At 46.8% G+C, this 18,276-nt stretch overlaps 1 protein-coding gene across 1 annotated transcript; it reads left to right on the top strand.

Moving 5' to 3' along the window:
- Positions 1-1,023: 1,023 nt before the first annotated feature.
- Positions 1,024-17,918, top strand: MICOS10 (mitochondrial contact site and cristae organizing system subunit 10). Its single transcript, XM_009099602.4, has 4 exons — positions 1,024-1,169; positions 12,693-12,740; positions 13,316-13,425; positions 17,674-17,918. Exons 1-4 carry the CDS (start codon positions 1,103-1,105, stop codon positions 17,680-17,682), a joined length of 234 nt encoding a protein of 77 aa, XP_009097850.1. The 5' UTR covers positions 1,024-1,102; the 3' UTR covers positions 17,683-17,918.
- The last annotated feature ends 358 nt before the right edge of the window (positions 17,919-18,276 follow it).

Raw genomic sequence — 18,276 nt, 5'->3', positions numbered from 1 at the left:
TTCTTCCCCGTGAAGGTGCTGAGACCCTGGCACAGGTACCCAGAGCAGCTGTGGCTGCCCCTGGATGCCTGGCAGTATCCAAGGCCAGGCTGGACAGGGCTTGGAATAACCTGGGACAGTGGAAGGTGTCCCTGCCATGGCAGGGGGGGGACTGGATGAGCTTTAATATTCCTCCCAACCCAAACCATTCTGCAATTCTGTGATTCTCGTTATCAACCTATTGTGTGGATTAACTTCTTGAATGGAACTGAATGATCTTGCCGAAATTATTTGGCTCCTTTTCTCAAATAAACAAGAATGTGGGGGGCCCAGATTGCTCTTTCTGGGATATTGATAGGGATTGACACCAGCTGTCACACAGCTGTATCTCATTTCAGGCCCTGAAGAGCAGCCGAGGCCAGAGAGTAAAAATCACAGAATTATTAGGGCTGCAGGGGATTTCTGGTGATCACTCATTTCAACCTCCCTGCCAAGGCAGGCACACCTGGGGCAGGTGACACAGGAATGTCTCCAGCGAGGGAGACTCCGAGCCCTCCTTGAGCACCTGTCCAGAGCTCTGCCACCTTCCCGGAGTGTTCTTCCACCTGCTGAGGTGACGCAGGAGCTGTGCAGGATGTAGGACAGGGAAAACCTACACGGGAGTGTGTGTCCAGTGCTGTACCCAACGCTGCAGTGAGAAACTCGGCCCTGCAGCACAGCCTGGCTCTTACCATGGATGAGGCGAGAGCCCTGCGGGCAGGGGGGCGGCGGGCGCGGGCCCAACCCGGGCACCTGCGAGGAGGGAGGGATGCTGCCATAGCCTGAGGGAGGCGAGGACTAACAAGGACACAGCGGGAGCTCTAGACGGAGAGATGGAGTCCGGGACGGGATGGGGACGTGGCGAGCACGGTCTTATGAGGGGAAATGGCATTTGGGCCGGATCCTAAGGCGAAAAAAGGGATTTTGGGCCGAGCCCAAGGTCGGGCGCGGCGGCCATGACACCCGCCAGTTGGTTACCATGGCAATGGCAGCGAGATCCCGCGAGATCTGCCGGTGCGGGCGATAGGTGGAGCACCAGGCCTCGCGAGAGTTGCGCGGGGGAGGAGGTGAGGGGACGGGCAAGATGGCGTCGGAGGGCGACCTGGGCAGGAAGTGGGACCGGTGTGTGGCAGACTCCGCCGTCAAGCTGGGTAAGGGCGGGAGGGACACGGCGGAGCGGGAGGACCCGGGGAAGAGCGGTGGTGGTCCCCCCGGGCTCCCCGAACCTGGGAGAGCGGCCGCCGGCGTGTCCCCGCGGCGCGGGGCCCACCGTCCCCCGCCGACCCAGGTTCGCCTTACGGCGGTTGTGAGCCCGGGAGGGGCTCAGGATGTCCGGAGGACCCGCCCTCATGGCTGTCCCCGGCGTCGGGTAGAGCCGGCGGCCCCGGGCCTGGCAAGGTGACCTTGGCCGCGGGCTCGGACCCCTGCCGGGCCCGCTCCCTGCTCTGCGTCCCGGCCCGGCCCCGGCTTACCGCGGTCCGGGCGTGTTTGACCTCTGGCTACTCCCTGTGGTGAAGGTAAGAGGTTTCCGTGGGAAATCTGGGCTCCGTAGGAAATCTGGGTGGCCTCCCGGCCGGAATGAATGAGCGGCGGGCAGGCACGACCGGCTCCTGGCGTGCCGCGACCTCGGCCGCCTTCGGCTTTGCTGCGCCGGTGGGTTTGGAATCAGTCTGTGCAGTGCTGCTCACGGCGCTCCGTGTGCGAGGGGGCTGCGTTTATTAAAGGCGATAGGCAGCGTGACACGCTGAGGGCTTTGGCACGTGTCACTTAGTACAGCGTGTGGAGTGTGACATTGAGAAGCGCCGTCCCTGTCCCAGCCCTGTAGCTCTGCCTTTTCGTCAAGCAGAGGAACAGTTCTGTTGGTTTCCCCCCGTATTTATTTGCCCTTAAAGTGAGAGTTACGCACATGCCTCAGTTTTCTGCAGCAAAGCACTGCCGGGGTTTCACCGAGTGCTGTGAGTTTTAGGGGTGGTGGTGGCAGCAGCATGCTCACCCTGTGACCGGCTGCAAAGTGACACCAGGCAGAGTTTGTGGCTTCACAAAATATGTTTACAAACCCAAATCTTCAAATGCAGTGTGTAGAGCAAGAAATGCAGTGTCTGACACAACATGTCATTCCATGTTGGTGCAGATGTCTCTTTTAGAACCATAAATAATATCTGGGAAATGTGAATGTTTATTTCTTGAGGCTGCAGGGGCCTTGTGCTTGAAAGCTGATGAGGAACTCGGGGGTTTTAGTTGCCTAATACTTTTCCATTAGAAAAGATGTTTAATAATTTTAAGTAAACTGAAACTTCCATTGTTTATAACAGACCTTTGAAAAGTGTCAAGTGCTCCAGAGCAGTGTTTTTCCTTATGAAATTCTACTCAGGTTTGTCTGACAAACATATCTGGACATGTTTATGTTTCCATAGCATTGGTTGCTTTATCATAAAATATTAAGTATGCCAAATTATAAACAGGAACTCGTTCCACACTGCAGCTGTACATGTCAGAATCCTGTACATCCTCTGCCCTGGAGGCTGAAGGAAGAGGATACAGGATTGATTTCACAGAATCCCAGAGTGGTTTGTGCTGGAAGGGACCTTACAACTCATCTTGTCCCACCCTCTGCCATAGCAGGAGCACCTTCCACCATCCCACGCTGCTCCCAGCCCCATCCAGCCTGGCCTTGGACTGCAGGGATCCAGGAGCAGCCACAGCTGCCCTGGAAAATCCTCACAGGACCTTACCAGCCTCACAGGGAAAAATTTTTTTGCATTATCCAACCATATCCTGCCTCTGTCATTGGGAAGCCATTCCCCCTTGTCCTGTCTCTCCAGGCTCTTGCAAACAGTTTCTTTCCCTCTTTCCTGTCAGCTCCCTTCAGGTACTGGAAGGCTGCAATGAGGTCACCCCAAAACCTTCTTTTTTTCAGGCTGAACAATCTCAATTCTCTCAGCCTTTCCTCCCAGCAGAGCTGCTCCATCCCTCTGATCTTCCTGCTGCCTCCTCTGGACTCTCTCCAGCAGTTCCAGGTCCTTCCAGGGCTGAAGGCAGCTCTGAAGCTGGGGCCCCACCTGAGTGGGGCAGAGTCCCCCCCTTTCTGCAGCCCATGCTGGGGGATCAGCCCAGGGCACGGGGAGTTTCTGCCTGGGTCGTGTCCAGCTTTCACCCACAGCACCCCCAGGTCTTTCTCTTTAGGGCTGCTCCTGATCTCTTCATCCCTCAGCCTGGATTGATCCTGGGGGCTGTCCTGATCCACGTGCAGCACCTGCTCTTGTTAAACTTCTTGGGATTCCCATGGGCCACTCCTGGAGCTTGCCCGGGTCCCTCTGGACAGCCCTGTCCTTCAGGTGTGTGCAGCACTCAGCTTGGTGCCTGTCACCTGCACTCCTGGCTCTGCTGTGGGCCTTTGTTTGGATTTGGTGTTTTCTTCCAGCCTGAAGGAGTAACAGAACAACGAGAACCTGCTTTGCGTTGTGCACTGGGGCTCTAGTCTGAGGATTCCCAGTGTTGGCCTCATGAGGATGCTGAGGAGAGATCTCAGTCAAATTCATGTTTTCCATCAGGCTGCCCGAAAGGGTCACCTGTGCTGCATCTCTTTATCTTCCCACCAAACCCAATGGGGTGGGCTTGGACATGTGGTTCTCTTCCTGTGTGAGGGCACTTTTCTGGTTTGTGTGCTTTTACAGTTGATCAGTAGCTGAAGCATTTGTGCTGGCAACCTCCTGCATGAATTGTGCGCTGACAACACACATTTTTCTGTGGTATCCCAGTGGGAATGATTGTTTTCTCTGCAGGGACATTAAAACTGTGAGTGGTTAGGTTGATTGGTTTTGTAATATTACTGCAAAGTTTGCTGGAGTTTCCAATATAAATTATCAAGAGTGGCTGTTGTACTGGAAAGAAAATATATGTTTTTACTTGAGGATATAGTTGTTACATGGGATACAGGACTTGGAAAACGTATTTTTTGTCGGACTTTTCCCTTTGGTGGCCACAATTTCCCTCCCAAACACTCCTTAAACACTCCTTCCTAAGTGCTACAGCCAGGGAGATCTTCCCAGCCAGTGGCTGGGGAAAAACAAACATTGTGATTAGCCCAGTGTTTTCCCATTCCAGACTCTCTAAATAAAGGGAAGCACTGAATTTCTGGAGCCGTGCATGCACAACATATTTCCCAGTGTCTGTGAGAGCTGTGGACAGATAACTCCTGTGGATTAGTTTGAGGGCTGAGGGACATGGGAAACAGAAAAGGGTGAGAAGGGGAGGTAGAGCTCCCAGGCTGGCTTTATTAGCAAAAATGTGGTTTAAATTCCAGCTGGGGCTATGCTGCCTGTCCTTAGCCCATCAGGATTCCCTGTGTAAGTCAGGGTTTGTCCTTAGCTCTGTTTGTAGTTGTGCAATACTGTTTTAGTTGGAGACCAGGCTCCTGAAAAAAACTTGATCTCCTGCCACTAAAGCTTCCAGAATAAATATTTATCTTGTGTTGCATCTTTTGAAATGCTGTATTATGCTTTTGAGCTCTTGGTCACTACCTGTGTGGATCTTGTAATTTGGTATTAACTTTTTCCTGTTAGTTCCAAACAGAGGATGTTGTCAGGCGTTGTTAGGACAGGATTTCATTTCAAAGAGTAGGTAAACCTTTTTATGCCTGCTCAGAACATTGAGCCATTGTTATGAGGAGCTTGTGGTCACCTCGTTTTTATTAGCATGATATTTATTTGTTTTGCTAATGATGAGGCTGTATCCAGGTGGTTTTGTTCTTCTTCCATTCCGGAGGTAGTTGTGAGCTCCGTGTTTGTGTGCAGAGGACTGGCTTGTGCTTTCTTAGCCGACCAGGGGGTTTCTGACAGACAATCCAAGTCCTGGTGGCTCTGGCTTTGCACCATCCTCGAGGCTTTTTACCCATTCATTTAAATAATTTAACTTTCTGTTCCTTTTTCCATTCTGATACTGATTTTCATGCAGAAAAGCTACTGTTTACTTTCTTACAGAAAACCTGTTTGTTTGGCGGCTGGGAACAGAGACTTGAACTAGCCTGGTTTTCTTTTCCTTCCCCGCTTGCAGACCTTCCTCAGTTCCTGTGTCCTCACAAGCCTTCACAGCCATTTCTTCCCTTTCATCAGCAGAGTTCTGCAGAGGAGGGCTGATGAAGTAAACACTGCTGTGGTCTTCCTCCACCCTGCAGGCTCCAAACCCTGTTCAAAGGGTTGGTTTGTTTGTTTAACTGATTGATAGTTCATGGCTGTTTATTTGGAAGGACAATTACTTACAGAAGATTGACAGAGGTGTTTTTTTTTTGTTGAAAGGCTGTAATTTTGGACAAATTATTATTATGTGCTGTTTCCAGGGGACAGAAACAATAAAGAGCAGTGTGGAAGAGAGGGAGGTTTATGTGCCCTCATGCCTTGGTTTGTTTTGAAGCTGTTGTTGTTTTAATTGAGTTGAAGGCTGTAATTTTCCTGATACTGGAAGGTAATTCTAGGGAAGCTGTTTGCTTCTTGACTTGCGTGTGTGAAGCTGCTGTGTTGAAGTTAATTTTTTTTTTTCAGGAGAGAAATGTTTTGATGTATGTCTGTGATTGACCAAAATTCAGCCTGGAAGCTTGTAAATAACCCAGTGTAGTGATTTCATTTTCCTCTAATCCTCTGTTTTGACATCTGAAAATAAAATGCTTCTAATTTCCATATAATAAGAGTTTTTTTTAAAGAAAAGGGCACTTGGAATTCTGCAACAGTTAACATGCTTTCTTCTGCCTTTCATCATCTGGTCTGCTTGAATAGCTGTTCTCTTAATGGCAAGGATGAAATTGTATTGTTTGTGTCATTCCACAGATTGGATATTTCAGAAAGAATCATTGTATGGATTGCAATGTCAGTATTTTTAAATAATCCTTCACATGGTTATGAGTAGGATAAAGTCAGTCTATATAATGATAAAACTTGATTACACTTTGTGAAAACTGGATTAGACTTTGTCTAAATATACAAAAATCCTGAAATTCCTGTTTTGAAGTGTTTTTTTGCTTGGCAGTTGTATCATGGCCATCCAGTCTTGGCTACCAGGCCAGAAGGCTTGTTCCAAACTCCTTTGGGGTTCTTTTTTTTTTTTAAGTGCTGGAGAACATGGATATTATGTGAGCACACAGCTGTATTGTTGTGTGAGCTTTGTTGGAACCCCAAGTTATTTTTCCTGGTCTTACAGAAGATCCAGCTCTACCAGTTGTGTCTTGCAGCAGACCAAGCAGTGTAAATATGAACTGCTCATGGCTCAGGCTGTGCAGGGAGGCAGTACAGACAATAAAAAATGTTTTCCTTGGAAGAGGAGGGCAGTACTGTTCTGAGAATAGACTTTTAGTCCAAAATCTAATAGCAATTTTTAGTAATGATGTTAGCAGAGCTCAGAATACAATGTCCATTTACAAATTAAGGGGGAATTATCTTCTGTTGGAAGAAAAAGACAGGAAACTCTTGAGGAATCCAGGTCTCCTCCCAAGTGCATTGTGCCCTGCTGTTCCCTTGGTTGGCTCTGGTTGAGTCAGGGAGCTGTGCCCTCCTGGGGTGTCCCCCACCAGCTGTGCCAGCCTGCTCTTGGTGGCCCTTGGAGCAAGAGAACCTGAGAGCAGAGCTGTGACAATCCATCTGCAGCCTCTGCAAAGGCCAGACCTCCTGAGCTCTGCTCCATGGGAAATGAGCCCAAAACGCCCCGACTTCCTGACCCTCTGCATTAGTGCATTGATAAGGTGCCAGCTCTCCCTTTTTTGGAGGTGGCATGCAGTGGCAGTGCCCAGGGGAAAGGGACTGTAGCCAAGTGATATCCTGAAGTTTGGTCCTTGAGAACTTACAGCAGTAGGTGGGAACAAGACTTTGTTGTTTTTTTATATCAGAAACAGTTTTCTGAGAAAATCCTTTCAGGGCTGCTGGCACATCCCTGGTGATAATAAATGGATAGCAAGAGGTTTGAGAAAGATCAGGTTCCTTTTCTCTTCACTCCTGTCAGTGAGACACCCCTGAAACTCTTCCTGCTCTCGGTTGCCTCTGTTTCTGAGCTGGACCAGCAGACGTCAGTACTGGCCAGCCTGTACTGGGTGGGTGTGAAGCAGCAGCATTGCCAACCCTCACAGCTGGGCTGCAAAAGCCCTGAGAGTGGTGTTTACTCCTGCTAAATCCTTCTTTTCAGCAATGTTACTGGTTTTATTAGCAGAACATGTAATTGCAGTAAGACAAGGTAAAGTTTCCTGTCAGAGGGGCATTTTCTGTGTTATGAGAATATTGCTGATTTCTTATCCAGGAGCTTCTAAAGCAAGCGCAGCCCTGATTTGTCTAAAAGCTTGGCGCATCACTGATCACAGAATCCCAGAATGGTTTGGGGTGGGAGGCATCTAAAGCTCATCCAGTCCAACTTGGCCCTGGACACTTCCAGGGATGGGGCAGTTCCAGCTTCTCTGGGAAATCTGTGCCAGGGCCTCCCCACCTTCACAGGGAAGTTGCACAGAGTGATCTTAGAGCAGCTTCCAGTCCTGTCCCTTTCCCCTTTTAAAGGAGGGAGAAAACGTTTGTGCCCTCAGGACTCACAGTTGATTCACCAGTCTGTGGTGTGAGGCTGGGGTTTCTGGTGCAGTGTCACTGTGGGGTGAGGCTGGGGTTTCTGGTGCAGTGTCACTGTGGGGTGAGGCTGGGGTTTCTGGTGCAGTGTCACTGTGGGGTGAGGCTGGGGTTTCTGGTGCAGTGTCACTGTGGGGTGAGGCTGGGGTTTCTGGTGCAGTGTCACTGTGGGGTGAGGCTGGGGTTTCTGGTGCAGTGTCACTGTGGTTCCTTGGGGCATCACAGACCCTTGGTGCTGCTGCCTGTGCCTCTGCAGCAGTGCTGGTGTTTACCCAGGGTTTACCTTTGAGCAGCACTTGACCTGACCCTGAGTGCTCAGGGGTGAAAGCAACCCCTGAAAGCATGTTGGGATTTTTGATTATAATGATATTTGGATATTAATATTTTGTTATTCCAATTTTTCTCTGTTACTGTGGTCAGATGCTAGTATAAAAGAAAACTCTTTTTTTCTGCTTCTTTCTTGGGTACTTGGTATATAATTTCACTGTGTTTTCTTCTAGTGTCCATGCTCATTTTTCTGTCTACTCTGCAAACAGTCCACACCACAGGGGAGATGGGAATGAAAGCTTCAAAGTTGGTGTTTGAAGAAAATCTGATTCCTGCCACTAAGACCTTGCAAAGAGTCTGTTTAAAATTAATTCTCTCCGTAAATAAGTGATTTCATGGTCTCGGATTTCTAACTGGTGCTAAGTGCTGCCTTGTGAAGGCCCTGGTGTATGAAGGCAACTTCCCTCCACATTTTTACGAAGCAATTCTTTATGTATCTTGTCAGATTGGGATTGGAGGCTGAAGCTCTCAGTTTTGTATTAGTGTGTGTGGAATGGCAAAGGAAAAGAACAGTTTTCATTTTGGGATTAAGTAATTGAAAACCTTCCAGCTGCTATAGTAACAGCAGCACATCTGCCAGATGTCACTGAGCATATTTTAATCCTTCTATTTTAAGTTTCAAGCCATTGAGGCAAAGTACATCTAGGTGTGGCTGTGCTCATAGCTGCCTCAGCCTGCAGCTACTTGGGTAGCCTAGGGAAGAGCAGTGTAGTATCACTGTTGGAGTGACTGCTGATTAAATTTATAGAAAAAGCTTTTCCCAGATGTTCTTACGGGGCAGGAGCCCATCCTGAAGATTTGTGTTTCTCTCCGAGACACTTTTATGATGTCCTGTTGGTATACAGCGTGTGCTCTCCTGCGTGTTAGATTGATTGGAGGTACCGGGAGGTTTTTCTTGGAAGGTGTAGGAGCCAAAAAAGGAGAAAGAAAAAGTTTTGGTGCCTGGGCTTGCTGCCTAATGCCAATTCCGTGTGGCTATGCTGCATAGTGGGGAGCAGGGCTGAGGTGTCCACACAAGTGTCCTGTCCCCTGTTGACACTGTAAATGAGTTTAGGCTGGAGTGATGAATGTAGGGTGGAAGAGGCTGTTTTTCTAGTTAAACATTTTAAACTGTCAGAGAAGGTGAAAAATGGGTTGTACTCTTTCCTGTGGCCTTTTCCTCCAAAGAGTCTGTCAGGCAAGAAAGGGAGGGAAAATGTGCCTGGCGTGGATCAAGCCTTTTGCTTTTCCATGTTCGTTTGTTTTTATTGTAAGATAAACCTTTCATGTTTTATTGTTATGAAGTTAAAGCCTGGCCTAGAGGTGCTGATCTTTAGGAGGAACAGCTGGAGCGTCCCCTGGTCAGGTGGGAGGCTCTTTGAAGCGACATGTTGCCTCTTTAAGAGGAAATGGAGCATGTGAGAACTTAAACCTGTAAAACTCATCATCAGCTCTGCCATTGTTTATCTCTGGTGTAACTTTATATAGAATTAAAGTGAAATGCATTACTTTGCTCCCGAGGCAAGATGGTTTTGCTCCCCCTTGGTCTTGGAGACACAGGAAATGACCACATAACCACAAATACTTTCTAGTGGAATGAAGATGAGTGACAAACTTCGCACAGAAAGAGGTTCTTAACCAGGCGGGCTAAGGAATTAAATGTAGCTGGAAGCTCTGGTTTTAAGTTAAAACCAGCTCCTAACTGTTCAACCCAAGTAGAAAAGAGCAAACGCTGTACATGCAGTGGCTGGTGTGAGGGGCAGAGCTGGTGTTCCTGGTGGACAGGGCATTGTGATCACAGTGGCTTTGGGCACAGGCTGTGCCTCAGTCAGGAGAGAGGTGACCCAAGCTGCCTGTGAGATGAGGAAAGCTAAGGTGCTTTTTTGGCTTTGTTTCTCAAGCTGCCTTCTTGCACAGAAGGCCAGAACCCATTTGCTGTCAGATCTCCTCCTCCACATCTCTGTAGCATTTTCATTACTTAAAGCAAGGTTTAGCTATCTTCCCATCATTTTTTGGTACTCATTGTTGCTGCAGACTCCTTACACCTGGAATAGAGTACAGCGATAGTCTCTAAAATTGCACAAAAATGCATTTGCATGAAGAGCAATCCCTTCAAATGAGCTGCTTCAGAAAAAGCTTTCTTAAGACAGGGTAGTTTTTCCTAAGCCAGTCATGCTGGACCACATCTGTTTAACAGCGGTGTTGGTGTGGGGGAAGGTCTAGTTTGTGTTTTAGACTTAGTCTGAATCGCAGTTGACATAAATAATAAATTCTTCACCTTTTAAGTGTATCCTGTAGCTTCCCCCATGGCCAACAGGAAGCAGCATTGATGGCGTGTGAGTGCAGCCCTTACAGAGGGGCTGTAATGTCAGAGAACATCTGAAGGAGGTGAAGAGAATACGAGAAAAAGATAATTTCTGGAAGTAAAATGGAAAGAAACTGTATTAATTATAGCTGCTTTCTTAGTGCAGCGTTGTGTTAAGACAAGACAGGAAGCACTTCACCACCAGGCTGGTGAGAAGAATGTGGGTTTGACTGGTTACATGGAAAATGTGGTGACATTAGAAACTGCCCAGGCTATGCATGGAGATGATGTAGGATTTGTCATCCTGTAAATCGTTTCTCATTGATTAGCTAAACTGTTTGGATTGGCAGAGGGGATCTTCCCAGGGACAGGAAGTGTAGGACCAGGATTGCTCCCTCATGGCAGGGCTGCTGAGCTGGGCACTTCAGACAGTCCTGGTGCTGTCTGAGCAGGGAGAATCCCCCCAGCAAATCCTCATCAGCTCTGAACAGCCCAAAGCAAACCAGCTGAGTACGGGCTGGCAGAGGATCCAGGCCAGGGCGCCAAACGGGATGGATCCTGGCAGATAGCAATTATCCTTGATGGCATAAGCACTGGGAGAGCCAGCACCAGCTGGACTGCAGCAAAGGTAGGGCAGGAAGGCTCTGCTGGGAGGGGGCTGGGGGGTTAGAGGGGTGAGCTGTGCCTCTGAGGGAGGCCTGATGTCTCTTCCAGGCTGTGGGTGAACATTGCTCAGTGCATGGGTCTGAAGGAGCTGCTCCAAGGAGCATCTCTTACTGTCTGAAAGGCACAAAACCCTGAGGCCCTGAGCAGACACCTGAGGATCCCAGACTTTCCCTTAGCTGTGCAAATGATTAGGGTGAAAGCCTGACCTTCAGTGTAGCGCTCAGGCTCTGAAATGTCTGGGGGAGTTATGTCAGGATTGCTTGGCGGGCGGTCAAAGCTCTTCCTGCATGTTTTGTAAGCCTACTCCAAAGTTGTAATGACCTGGTAAAGCAGTTACCTCTGGCACAACTGAAAATCTGTAGTAAAATGAAAAGGGTTTTCAAACCCTTTTCCAGCTCTCAGTAAATACTGAGAGTAAAGTGGTAACAGAGAGTGAACTTGGGACGCTTTGCTCACATCATGTTTGCTTACCTCTGTCCTAATACTCAGGAGCTTATCATCAACAAAAACTATGGGATGCTTAGTTAGGGTACAGGGTGGTGCATCCTAATGTACTGAGGATGTCAAATATTCTTTGAGTAATCTGTTCTTCAATAGAAACTATCAATGTACCTTTTACAAGGAAAAAATTTTGAAGAACACAAGGAAACTTTGAAAAAGAGAAACAGCTTCCTATATGCCACCAGAGTACAGGATTCCTTGGCATTGTTCTGTACTCAACCCACTTACTAATGCATTCAACAGGACCATGTGCTTTCAGGAATATAACAAAAGGATATATTTTAATTATCAAACTAATAATATTTAATTTCTTGTATTGAAAGGACAGAGTTGAAACATATAACAGGATGTGTTTGCTGCAAAATAAACCTCAAGCTGTTGGTTTGTTTTTTTAATGAGGATGTGCATGACTGATTTTTTTTTCCTTTTTCAAATTTTTGTACCTCCGTGCCTTATCTAAAATTCTTCTCTTCAGTGGACATAATTAAAGGTAGAATTTGCCCACTCAGCTGCAAGTTTTCACTATGATATTTATTGGGTCCTGAGAGGAGTTTTGCAGACTTGCCTGACATCTTACACAAAATCATTAGCTCACCTTCCAAGGAAAGCAAAAGATTATTTTTAAATGTGCCGAGTTTTTTTAGTGGCACTGAATAATTTTGGTTCAACTGCTGCAGTTATTTCTGTGTATAATATAAGGATGTGAAAAGTCATTCATTCCTAATGCATTTAAGTATGCTCCATAATGAATGTTGGGGATGTGAAAGATAAGCAGCCTGGAGCTTTCTTTGTAAGGTATAGGGTAACACAAAGCTTCAAAGTTCTGCTGCCCTCGGGACACACATTGAAGCACTTAAAGTAGTGAGATAAACGAAATACAATGAAATATTCATCTGCAGAATCTGAAGCTCAGGGACACAATAAGTTTTCATTTAAAGTGTTTCTCATTTGCTGATAATGAGCCAAATACATTTTAATTCCACATTGTAGATGGTGACAGAAATTCAGGAACTTTCTCTAGGATGACAGTCTGTTTTTTTCCCCAGATATTTCTGATAATGTACTTATTACATATGTTGGGATTCTAATGTGAATTAGCTGCTTACAGTTACTTAAGAAAACAAGAATTGGTTTTTTCAGATTTGTTATGTAAGAACTCTCTGGTTGGGTGTGCTGAAATAACATGTAGCTGGATAGCCATAGTCTGATATTCCTGAGTTGGAATAAAAACTTAACTGTAAAGAACTAAATCATTTTCCGTGACTTTGCTTTATCTTTGTCCTTACCTGCTGCATTTCTTCTTACAGGTGCTGGATTTGGACTAGGAATTGTTTTCTCAGTCATCTTCTTCAAAAGTAAGTACACTGCATTAATCTTGGCTGCCTGACTTCCCACTGTTCATCTGTTGTAGGTACAGCTAGAAGCCTTTGAGGCACGTAGAAGTTAATCAGCTTGTTAGACCAATTCTTCCATTCTTTGGCCTGTCTTTTCCATTGAAATGGAGTTCCCAAAACTTCTAGCTGTTGTGTAACAAGGTTGTTATCCATGGCACCTCCCTGAGCTCCTCCTGTGCTCAGCTCAAATCCTGGAATGGCAGGAGAACCTGAGCCAAATCACTGGAGCCATGTGTCTAGACATCAGTTTATGCCAGCCTCACCAGGGCTTTAAAACTGATCTTAGTTGTTCAGCTGTGCTTTAAAACAATCAGTTTCAGTAATACCTTGAATTTAGACATTGCTCTCTGTTAAATTCTAAACACATCTTACTGTTCCTCTTCTTTTGTAGTGGGCTGGTTTGGAGGATTTTGGGACTTGAAAATACCTGGAATGCATCTTCTAGTAATTTGTTTTTTCTTGGTGCTTATAGAACAATATATAACAAACAGCTTTCCTTGACTTTACATTTTCCTCTCTGCTTGCCTCTTCCACAGGAAAGACATGGCCTATTGCATTTGGATCAGGGATGGGGTTAGGAATGGCTTATTCCAATTGTCAACACGACTTCCAGTCTCCATATCTTCTCCATGGTAAATTTGTAAAAGTAAGTATCAACATGCCTGGTTTGGCACTGGCCCAATGCCCGGAAAGCCTGGATTACCCTCCCCTGTCACAGCTGGGCAGAGGAGAGGAAAAAATTATCAAAAGGTTCATGAGTTTAGATAAGGACTGGGAGAAAAACACTTCAAGGGCAAAACAAGTTCAACTTACTGTTGCAAAGTGAATTTATTACTAACAAAATTAGAGGAGGATAATGAGAAGCAAAATAAGGCCTTGAAACACCTTTTACCCGCAGCCCCTCTCTCCTTCCCACCCACAGCGCAGGGGGACAGGAGCGTGGGGATCTTGGTCAGTTCATCACCTGAGGTTTTTTTCCCTTGCTCTGGGAGAGGAATCCTTCTCCTCTGAGACCCTGGGGTCCCTCCCACGGGAGACAGTTCTCCCTGAACCTCTCCAGCATGGGTCCATTCTCATGAGCAGCAGTCCTCCCAACACTGCTGCAGCGTGGGTCACTATTCCACGGGGTGCAGCCCTCCAAGGACAGGCTGCTCCAGCCTGGAAGCAGGGCCCTCTCCCCAGGGGGTCCTCCCCTGGAACACAGCCTCCTCCAGGCATCCACCCACTGCAGTGTGGGCACCTCTGCCATGGGCTGCATCTCTGCATCCCTTGGGATCCCCACGGGCTGGGGGTGGATCTCTGCATCCCCCAGGGATCCCCATTGGCTGGGGGTGGATCTCTGCATCCCCCAGGGATCCCCATGGGCTGGGGGTGGATCTCTGCATCCCCCAGGGATCCCCATTGGCTGGGGGTGGATCTCTGCATCCCCCAGGGATCCCCATTGGCTGGGGATGGATCTCTGCATCCCCCAGGGACCCCCATTGGCTGGGGGTGGATCTCTACATCCTCCAGGGATCCGCATTGGCTGGGGGTGGATCTCTGCATGCCCTGGGGATGCCCACGGGCTGGGGGTGGATCTTTGCATCCCCCAGGGATCCCCATTGGCTGGGGGTGGATCTCTGCATGCCCTGGGGATCCCCACGGACTGGGGATGGATCTCTGCATCCCCCAGGGATCCATGGGGGCTGCAGGGGCACAGCTGCTCCAGCCTGGTCTCACCATGGCTGCAGAGGAATCTTTGCTCCAGCACCTGGAGAACCTCCTCCCCGTTTCTCTACTGACCTTGGTGTCTCCATGTTGTTTCCCTCACATGTTCTCACCTCTTCCTCTTCTCTGGCTAGAAGAAAAGCTGTGCAGCTTTGTTTTGGTTTTCTTCTTAAGTCTGTTATCACAGAGGCATTCCCATCATCTCTCATTGGCCTGGCCTTGGCCAGCAGCATGTCCCTCTTCAGAGCCATCAGGGACTGGCTCTGCTGGACATGGTGGAAGCTTCCAGCACCTTCTCACAGAAGCCACCTCTGTGAGAGCAAAACCTCTGCTACCAAAAACCAGGCTGTGCAAAACCAGCACACAATGCTAGCTGCCATTGGTTGGTAACTGCTTTATTATAAGTCAGATTATCCATTTCCGTGGATATTCCTCTGCCTTTCCCAGAGGAGTGCTAGTAGGAAGAAACTTGTGTTGCCAAAGCTGGAATGTTCCCCTGTTCTTCAGTATCTGGTGTGTTTAACAGTAAATTTACTAGACTGAATACATGGAATTAGTTTAACAGATCCTGCAGGTAGCTTTTCCCACAACCTGAAAGCACAATAAAAGTACATGTCAGAAAAGCAGAAAAACAAAATTAGTATTAAGGTTCTTCAGACTTTAAAAGAGATGAGCTGGGAAGAAACTGAGAGTCACATCAGGCACATCAGGTAGATCTGCCTGTGGAAGGAGATCTTTGATCTTCTGTTGGGTTATGGGTTTTTTTTTTCAATATGAAGACACTGATCACTTGTAAGTTTTGTGGCTTTTTTGTCTGCATAGTAATGTAGTAGTTGTACCCTGTAAGCAGTTTTGAAGAGGATAATTTCAATGAGTTCAGTATTATTAACACTGAAGGAAAATGTTTTAAAATATTTTACCATGCTGAAGTAAAATTTTTAAGAATGGATTAATTAGTAGGAACCATTTGTGCAGTCACAAACTGACTCCATTAGTGTTTTCTTAATTTCTTCGTGTGTCAGAGCTGGGGCTGTTCTCATGGTAATTTATCACTGTGGCACCTGGAAACAGGAGTGTGTATGTGTGTGTTTTGGATCCACAGAGCCATGGCCTGGTTAAATGGTTTCAGTGCCACTGGTGGAGGAGCATCACCAGGACACATTTACAGTTACTTTAGCACTTCAGAAAGTACTGAGGTAAAATATTCTGCCAGGAGCTTCTCATGCAGGACTCAGAGTGCAGAAATCCCTCCTGTATGGCTCCTCTGCCTGCTGCAGGGGCCTGCAGGCAATTCCAGGCTTCTCCTGGTGCTTGTAGAGCTGCAAGTTGAGCCCAGTTCTCCTTGATGACTGGCAGATGAGCTTTTGCCAGCCTTCTGCAGCCCCACCAGACATACCTGCTTACAAATATTCTCTCCAGCTGCCTGTCAAAGGGAAATAGTAACAAGATTCTCCAACAAATGAAACCTTTGGAGAGCAATATAGAGAAACTGACTTGGATGCAGCAGATCAGCATTGCCAGCTACTGCCCAGAAATAAAAATCTGTGGCTCTTCTGGCTGGATGTGTTAACATTAAAATGTGTTAGTAATCCACACCATCCTGAGGGTGTTCTCCAGTTTATGTCTCCAAAAAAAAGCCGGAGTGACATGTCTGTGGCTTCATGTGAGTGATAAATGCACTGCTCACATGTTCTGAGAGAGCATTTTTCATTCAAGGATGCTTGTTCCTAGGGATGTTGGGCAGCAGAAAACAGTGTCTGGTCACCCTAGGAAGGGATTTTCTTTGGACTAAGGACTAATCTGGAGCAGGGTGGTCCTTGGAAGCATGAGGTAACTGGAAGGACACTTCAGATTCCTGCATGGCACAACACAAATAGTTTCCAGTGCACTGTCTCCATGACTTTCTCTGGCACAAAGAGGCTGAGAGAGAGAAAACAGGGATGAAGCCATCTAATGGTTAATGTCATTAATTCCCTCCCAAATGTCATGTCATGGGTAATGGCTCCAGGGTTATTACAACAAAATTATTTCATTTCTCTTGGTTAGGAACATGTTAGGAAGATGCTGTTGCATTATCACTCATCTTTTTCCCTAAAAAAATTTGCTATAACTAAACTTTGTAGGGTTTCCTGTACAAAACTGAGTTCTGTTCAAATGCTTACTTGTCAAAATGATAGAATCTGCAAGAAAATTGCCTTTATTAGAGGGAAATGTAACATGGATGAATTTGGACAAAATTATTTCTAGCTTTCTGAGCCTGTCAAGTTCACAGGATCACATGAGAACTTGAGTTGGAAAGGACTTCAGGGAGGTCATGGGGGTTAGCTGTGAGGTCAGACCAGGTTACTCAGGTCTTTACCCAGTTGGGATTGTTGATTCTTCAGGATCAAGTTCTCAATTCTGAGTCCTGAGTCAGAATGAGAGAGGACAGAGGACCTTGAAGATACTGAATAATCAGGAGGTGTCACAGTGACTTTGGAGCTGTTGTGGCTGTAACTTGGGTCATCACACTGCCCATCCTTTGGGTTAGAAATTCCACCATGAAACCCCAATCCCAGTGCAGGAGCCATTCATCTAGACCAAAAGAATACTTAAAGTGCAGCAGAGTTCTAATTTGTGGTCAGAATATTCTGAGGCTTTTTAAGTAATTTGATCAAGTGGTTTTCACTGTGACTTCAGCAGAATTTAAAATCAACGTGTCACAATTATTTCAAGGCTTAGAATGCTATGGCTGTGAATTACACAGCCTAGATTTCCTTGCAAAATGGAAAATATCCTAGTTTTCAGGTTATTTAGCCTGCATTATCACCCAAACCTCACAATCCTGTACTTTGATAGGAATGTGGATTTATATTGATGTGCAAGAACACAAGAAGACAGCTGCAGCCTTTCCTCTTGTTCTTTGTGGCTTTGATTTCAGTCTGATTTCTCTTCAGCCTGTGAATAGTTAACTTGACCAATAATGTGAGGTTTTTTGAAGTACCCAGTTTATCAGAATGGAGGGTTATGCATGAAAACAGCTGCTTAATTCCTCCATATACAACCTCTTGCTTTAGCAAAGGATGAAAATGCTCCTTTACCCTCTGCAAGTGTTGCAGAGCTCCGTGACTTGCTTTACATCCTGCAGCACCTTCCATGTAAGGAACCCAAATGGCTTTTTAATAATATAAGCCTTCTTGCTTTACAGGAACAGTGACTAATGGCTAAGACTATCCCAGTGGGAAGGAAGGAGAAATCAATGATTATTCCTCAGGAATACTGAAGTGCCCCTGGAATAAGCCAACATTCTTCAGTAACGGTCACCAGTAACTCTTTATACTCCAACAAACTGTTTCTGTCTATGAAACAAAGCTCTGTTGCTTGTTTTGTATGGTGTCTGAAAAGTGCAAGGAAGAGCTCTTCTGGGAAATAAATAAAAGAAAAATGGCCTTCTCTGGTGTGTTGACTTTGTATGTGAGTGAGAGAGAGGGGGAATGGAAGGAGAGAACTTCATTTGGAGTAGCCAGCAGCTGGGACCACCTGGGCCGCTGAGAGAGCTCCTCAGCAAAGCCAGCCGTCGTCTGTCCCTCCCCACTCCTGAGAGCAACCCCCATCCACCATCCAGTTCAAAGAAGCATTCCCACCTCATAAATCACCCACTAGACCCCTGCTGCTTGTGTCGGTGTTTGGAGAGGAATATAAATACTCCTATGTCCTGTTTCTGCAGTTGCCCTTTAAAATTGGAATTTTGTCCTCTCAGAAGAGGCAGAATCCAAACTGTGTGACGGATGCAGCAAGGCCCTGCTGTCTC

This window comes from Serinus canaria, chromosome 21 (assembly GCF_022539315.1).
Source record: "Serinus canaria isolate serCan28SL12 chromosome 21, serCan2020, whole genome shotgun sequence".
Classification (NCBI taxonomy): Eukaryota; Metazoa; Chordata; class Aves; order Passeriformes; family Fringillidae; genus Serinus; species Serinus canaria.
This window is presented reverse-complemented; position numbering and strand designations above follow the sequence as displayed.

What these genes read in the sequence shown, in the direction of transcription:
- MICOS10 (XM_009099602.4), top strand. Translation starts at nt 1,103, where the DNA reads ATGGCGTCGGAGGGCGACCTGGGCAGGAAGTGGGACCGGTGTGTGGCA. An exon ending in AGACTCCGCCGTCAAGCTGG is followed by an intron (nt 1,170 to 12,692) that starts GTAAGGGCGGGA and finishes TTCTTCTTACAG; the next exon opens with GTGCTGGATTTGGACTAGGA. An exon ending in CTCAGTCATCTTCTTCAAAA is followed by an intron (nt 12,741 to 13,315) that starts GTAAGTACACTG and finishes CCTCTTCCACAG; the next exon opens with GAAAGACATGGCCTATTGCA.